Source organism: Diospyros lotus, chromosome 4 (assembly GCF_014633365.1).
Source record: "Diospyros lotus cultivar Yz01 chromosome 4, ASM1463336v1, whole genome shotgun sequence".
Taxonomy (NCBI): Eukaryota; Viridiplantae; Streptophyta; class Magnoliopsida; order Ericales; family Ebenaceae; genus Diospyros; species Diospyros lotus.
The window spans coordinates 19,685,771-19,692,108 of NC_068341.1; the positions used below are offsets into that span (position 1 = coordinate 19,685,771).

The 6,338-nt window shown below is 33.1% G+C and overlaps 1 protein-coding gene across 1 annotated transcript; it reads left to right on the top strand.

Moving 5' to 3' along the window:
- Window positions 1–1,808: 1,808 nt before the first annotated feature.
- LOC127800210 (transcription factor VIP1-like) lies at window positions 1,809–4,663 on the top strand. The gene is made up of 4 exons (XM_052334691.1): window positions 1,809–2,362; window positions 2,696–2,828; window positions 3,526–3,610; window positions 3,712–4,663. The coding sequence occupies exons 1-4, from the start codon at window positions 1,884–1,886 to the stop codon at window positions 3,849–3,851; spliced, it is 837 nt and encodes a 278-aa protein (XP_052190651.1). The 5' UTR covers window positions 1,809–1,883; the 3' UTR covers window positions 3,852–4,663.
- The last annotated feature ends 1,675 nt before the right edge of the window (window positions 4,664–6,338 follow it).

Consider the following 6,338-nt stretch of genomic DNA (forward strand, 5'->3'; position numbering starts at 1 on the left):
CAATTAGATAACATCAAACCCCTTTGATGCTGGTTGAACACTTCAATCTATCTCAGGAATCTCTTCATCTTTTTGAGACATTCCGACAGTCCTGAGTGATGCCTTGCAATGGTTTAGAATAATCTAAAAGGTAATGAAATGTATTCATATGTTAACCTATTATAGCTGATGATTATCGTGTAATACAATCCTACCATCTCAACTGGGTAAGAGCCATGAAGTGATAAACTCACAAACTCGATAACTATGTGTCAGATCTCATTAGTATAACTAGATGACACATTAGGAAACTCTTTTTCATGATCATTCATTTTGCTTTAACCAAGAACTTTCCTATGATACTAATAGTATACCACATAGGATATTCACCTCAACTTAATGAATGTGACAGATTCTATCCACAAGCACTTGCCTCTATGCATCAGTAATATAAGAGCACATAAGATGAATGTCCCCATCTCGCAATTAGATGGTTAGACGCATTAGTAAATCTCACACACTATTACACAAGACAATTGTGTATTTTCAAGTCAAATGATCAGTTACAAATCGTAGCTTAATGATAAGATCATTATCCACCATGCAATGTGATATGTTATTGGCGTTATGTTTGGAGCATTGTTTTCTAACAACAACCCATGAGTTTACTACGAGCATGACATGTTCTATGGTATGTAACTCACCACCCTTTGCCAATAGTATCTCATGCTAATCAAAGTAATAAACTTACGTGGTAATCTGTAATTGATTAATTAGAGTCTCCATCTAAAAAATCTAAGAACTAGAAACATTTTAAAAATCTCGTTACTAGAGAATCTCATCACATATTCTTAACACATTTAGAATGAGATGTCAAATAGAAAATTTATGGATTCATTCATACAAAAATTAAACAATAATAAATGATGAAAATTTGTCTTTATTATTAATATACAAAGATATATCATATGATTTACATCCCAATCAATGTCATCTAAATCTGATATTAGGTGGTTGTCAATGATCGATAATGGTGATAAAAAAAAAAAAGGTGTTATCAACAATAACTAGGGTTGTAACTAGAATCATTTAGGAAAAGAACATGTTCTATTCTTCATTAATGTTGTTCTTTCGTAATCTTTTGTTTTTTAAAATTTTGTTTGATTAAAATTAGTTTTAATTTTACTTAATTATATTTGATTAACTTAATTTAGCTCAATTAAGGTTTGAGTAATGGAGTTAGTAATGCAAGAGGCATTTAAGCAAAAACATTAGACCACAAGAATTTTCAAAATTATTTTTAAATTATATGAAGTGTCTATGCAAATATCCCAAACTACAGGAGTTCTAGGTGTAATTTATCCTGAAAAAATAACATTTTAATGAATCGGTCTACAAGTGCTAGCCCCCAAAATCCCGTGGAGAAAGGCAATGCCAACACGACCAGAGATCATCGTAAGGCTTTTGTGAGTTGGCACAACGCCCATAGAAAGCCTAAGTAAGAAGCTAATGCCAACAGGATGCAAAAATGTCATTGGGATTTTGCAAGCTGGCACAACTTGACACCACAAACTAGACTAGCGCCATCATTTAAACACCTTTATGTGGGCAACCGATACCACTGCTTAGCACTTTTACACGGTACAATAGTTTGACAACTCTAACTCTCTATTAATTGAGATGGTGACACGTATTCTGTTCAAGTTCCTTTCACTACTTAACAGTTCCATATTGCACGTATTTTATTCATGTTCGTTTGACACCGATAAATGAATATTAATTGAGATGATGACACGTATTTTTGGTACAATTCCTTTCATGACAAATTATCTCCTAGTCTTCCATCTCTCTCCCCCTCCCCCATTACAAATAATTAACCCCAACTACTGAACCAGCCAGAAAAGATGGACTTAAAGCTCGCCGGGAAGCCCACGACTGCGCCACTACCAGATCGACCATCCCGTTGGTCCCAGCATAGGCGGGCCCAGTCAGAGGCCTCTTCCCTGTTTTCAGATGACACCCACCTCAACAATGTCTTTTCTGACTTTAACCTCGCTTCCCTCGACCTCCTCGACTCCGCCACCACCGTAGGTGGCGGCAACACGACCAAGCCCAAGTATCCACAACCCGATTCCCAGCTACAAAGCATGTCGGTTGACAGTAACTTTTTCGACTGGCTAGACTTCACCTTAGCCGACGACCCTACGAAGTGTCCAGCGGCTGGTCAACAACACTACCACAAGCACATTAAGTCGACACCTGGTTCGACATCGTCGTTTAAAGCAGAGTCCTCTTCTGTTAAAATGATGGATGTAGCCAAGAGGGTGGTAGGGCCTGATGAGCTCGCTGAGCTGGCTTTAATCGATCCCAAGAGAGCTAAAAGGTTTGCGTTCTTCTATTACAACTGATTTATTACTTCTTTTTTTTTTATTTTTTGGTTAAATGGTCTATAGATAGAACAACTTTCTTTATTAAAATTGGAAAATTTCTTTGTTTGGTTGTTGAGAGAACCCATTAAATGTTTTTCTTACATCCCTGAAAAATGAGAATTGTTCATTGCATAAAATTGAGACTTGTACAAGAAATTATAACTATTAACATAGGATTCAAAACTTTGATTTCAATTTCTTGTATTTTCTTTCTTTTGATGATCATATTGGTTTGAAAATGTGCAAAGTTGTTTTTTTTTTTTCCTTCTTGGTTTTGGTTGCGGTAGGATTCTTGCAAATAGGGAATCTGCACAACGTTCAAAAGAGCGAAAAATGAAATATACAAATGAGCTAGAGAAGCAAGTGTTGACCCTTCAAGCTGAAATAGTTGCTCTCTCTGCTAAGGTCACAATGTTCCAGGTATTTGATCTTCTTTTATTGTGGTTCTTTCATGGGTGGACCTTTTAAGTACTGAGCGTCTCTCTACGGGAGTGATATGTATCTAAATGACAATATATCAAGCCTTAGCACTGCTAGGTAGTATTAGCTGTATGAATTTTTCCATTTACAGGTTCACCATTATCTATATAAGGTGGTATTCACCGAGACTTTTTATCTTGCTTTGTTCATCTTCCTTATTATAAAATTGGATCGAAAATAAATTAACAATCAAATCAATCAGTCACGAACACAAAATTTAATTTAGAAACCCAAAATTAAAAAAAAAATTATGAGTAAAAAAATAAAATATTACTAATCAAATATTGGTAATACAAAAATAATATAGTTGTAACTAATTTTAGAGTATTGAACATTTATTTATAGACCTAAAATTATCTATGGATGAATACCGAAAATTATATCTTGATTAAAAGATAATGCATGAAAATATTTCTATAAATAAAATAAATCTTATATAAAATCAAATTTGATAATATCATAATCAGAGTCAAATTTAAAATCATAATCATGGTAAATTAGGAGTTTCAATCTCAATTAAATTTAAATTTCGAATCACAATGGTAACATTTGCAATATTGTTAATATCTTGTATTCTTCTACCGTCTTCTCTGAAAATTCAAAACCTCTGCTTACATTATCATGTCATATGATGCAGGAAGCCAATGGTGAATTAACTGTCAAAAACAAGGAACTCAAACTACGCTTACAAGCAATGGAAGAACAAGCATGCCTCCAAGCTGGTATGCATTACTTCATGAATATGCATAATGCTTGTGAAACTTTACCATTTCTAATATGCCTACTTTATTTATAGTCTTAATGTATAGTACCTTTGTTGCAGTGATAAATGTAGCAATGAAGGAAGAAATTCAGCGACTTAGGACTGCAAGAGGTCCAACCCCAATTGCAAATGGAAGCCATCTTCACCAAAAGTTTTTCTCCTCGGTTCCTTTCTCGTCTGTAGATGGTCGAGCACTTTAGTAACAATCAGACTTAAGCTATTCTGCATGCCTCAACTGAGGGCTAAATTGTCCTACTTAACCCAGCCTAGCTTCTTGGATTGAGTATCTAAGGGGGCTATAATGCTAGTGTTGCTGTTTGTAGAGTGTAATGCGACCTGGTTTGCACCACCATAAGCGCATGTTTCTTCCACTTCCACAGACGTCGCCACCTAATAATAACACACCCTTGAAAAAGATGTTGCACGAGCTTGACGACAACTTCAACGAAAAGTCTATCCTGTAACCAAAGCAGAAGAATTTCCCCACGGAAATTTGGGATAACCCTTCTGATGGTTAATTCAAAATTGGGAATTTGGGATGGCTTAGAATGAGGAAAAGGTAACGAAGAAAAGTAATGGCTAGAAATTTTCCTAACTTTTTTGAGAGAGGCTAATTGTCTTTTAGACCTCAGCCCTTTTGATATCTGCAGTTAGGCAAATCACACTTGATTCATTGAATCTACATTTAGTAGATTTTCGGGGTATAGTACGAGCATTCGTTTCATCCTTGGCTGTTGATTTCCAGGCTGATCACAAATATCAGCGACGATGACGACGGCTTTTTACGGTGTGCGATTTCTCCTAAGCTAGTCGAGTGGAAATAGTATTATAATTAGTGTGTTACCCCCAATGACCAATTGTGGGCGCGAACTTAATAAGCTGCAATCTAGCTAAGATTGTACCCAGTGTCTAGTGACGCCTTGTATGTGTTGGGCCGCTCTCCGAACCAACACTTTTGCTTGTAGCTCTTTCAATACCTAATGGCGTTGAATGAAGAACTATGCTTTTTTTTTTTTTTTTTTTATTTGAGATAACCCGGGGTTCTAAGCTTTGCTCGACTAATTCCCGAGGACGGGTGACCTTCCCTCTTATTGCACCATTCAAATTAATATGAATGTGTTAGTCCCTTAGGTAATGAACATTCAATAAGAGGGTGAATTGAGTTATTAATTTTTTTTACTTATTTAATTATTTATGTGATTATTTGTTCAATATTATGTTGTATCTATGTTACTGCAATCAACAAGACAAATATTAAAGCAATAAAGAATGAGTAATGAACACAGGGATATATAGTGGTTCGGTGTGTCACAAATACCTAATTCACTCTCCTAAAATCTCAACTACTCTTGGGGTTCCATTAAACCAATCAATGCCAAGGTTTTCCCTTAGCTTACCTTGAAAACTACACATAAACACCTAGATTTTCACCGGATCTAGGAAATCGAAATAAACTACACAAGAGTTTAAAGATTACACATATCATCCTCACAGGGACATAAATAAACCACAAAATTAAAATATTACAAGACAACAGTAAAATAATAATTGATTATACCCTCAGTTGATGGAAATGAAAAAAATTAATTTTCAGCACTTCGACCTCCGACTATCTTGGGCTCATTGTTGAATGTGCAAAAAGGCACGCAAGCCTTGCGGATCTTGGATGGGACAATGGAGACTTTGAAAACTCTTTTGATGGCTCTTGGAATGTTCAGAATATCATTAAGGAGCCTTTAATCCAATCTTGAGTTGTATTTATACTCATTAGGGCAACTTACTTTCCATTTAATTTTTTTGCCTATTAGGCTCGAGTAGTCGACTAAGCCGAATCTTTAGTCGACTAATGCTGAATCTTTAGTCAATTAATATGAATCTGGAGGACTTACCTAGATTTGAAGTCAATTTATTTGGATCTGGAGTTGACTTATGGAGAGGTTTAAGCTGTGTTATTTTTACTTTTCAATTTTTAGTTTTGAGTTTTGAATTCATTTTGAGTTTTCTATTTTGGTAGTCTGTTTTTAAAAAATTAAAAACGCGTTCTCTTCATCATTTTGAAAAACTATTTCTCAAAACAAAAAATTAACAAATGCGTTCTTTTTGAAATTTTGAAAATAATTTTTTAATGATATTTTATTCAATAAATTTGATTGTTTAGTAAATTAGAAATATTTAATGTTAATATATTATTAAAAAAATATATACATTTTAAAGTTAACGATTTTTGTAATATTTTTTTCCATTAAAATAATAAAATATGAATAAATAAATAAATAAATATATTTTGAGTTTAGAGTTTGTTTTGAATGAAAACACTCAAAATATTTAAGTTGCGTCTTCTTTATTGTTTTCAAGTCATTTTTAGTTTTTAATTTTCTAAAATAATGAAAACACGTTCTCTTTACTGTTTTTAAAAATATATTTTTGAAAAAAAAAATTGTAAAGAAAACTCAAAATAATAAAAAGTTGTTTTGAGTGTTTTCATTCAAAACAAACTTAAAAGTCAAAACACATTTATTTATTTATTCATATTTTATTATTATAATGAAAAAAATATTACAAAATTCATTAACTTTAAAATGTAGATATATTTTTAATAATGTATAAATATTAAATATTTTTAATTTACTGAATAATCAAATTTATTAAATAAAATATCATTAAAAAATTATTTTCAAAATTTCAAA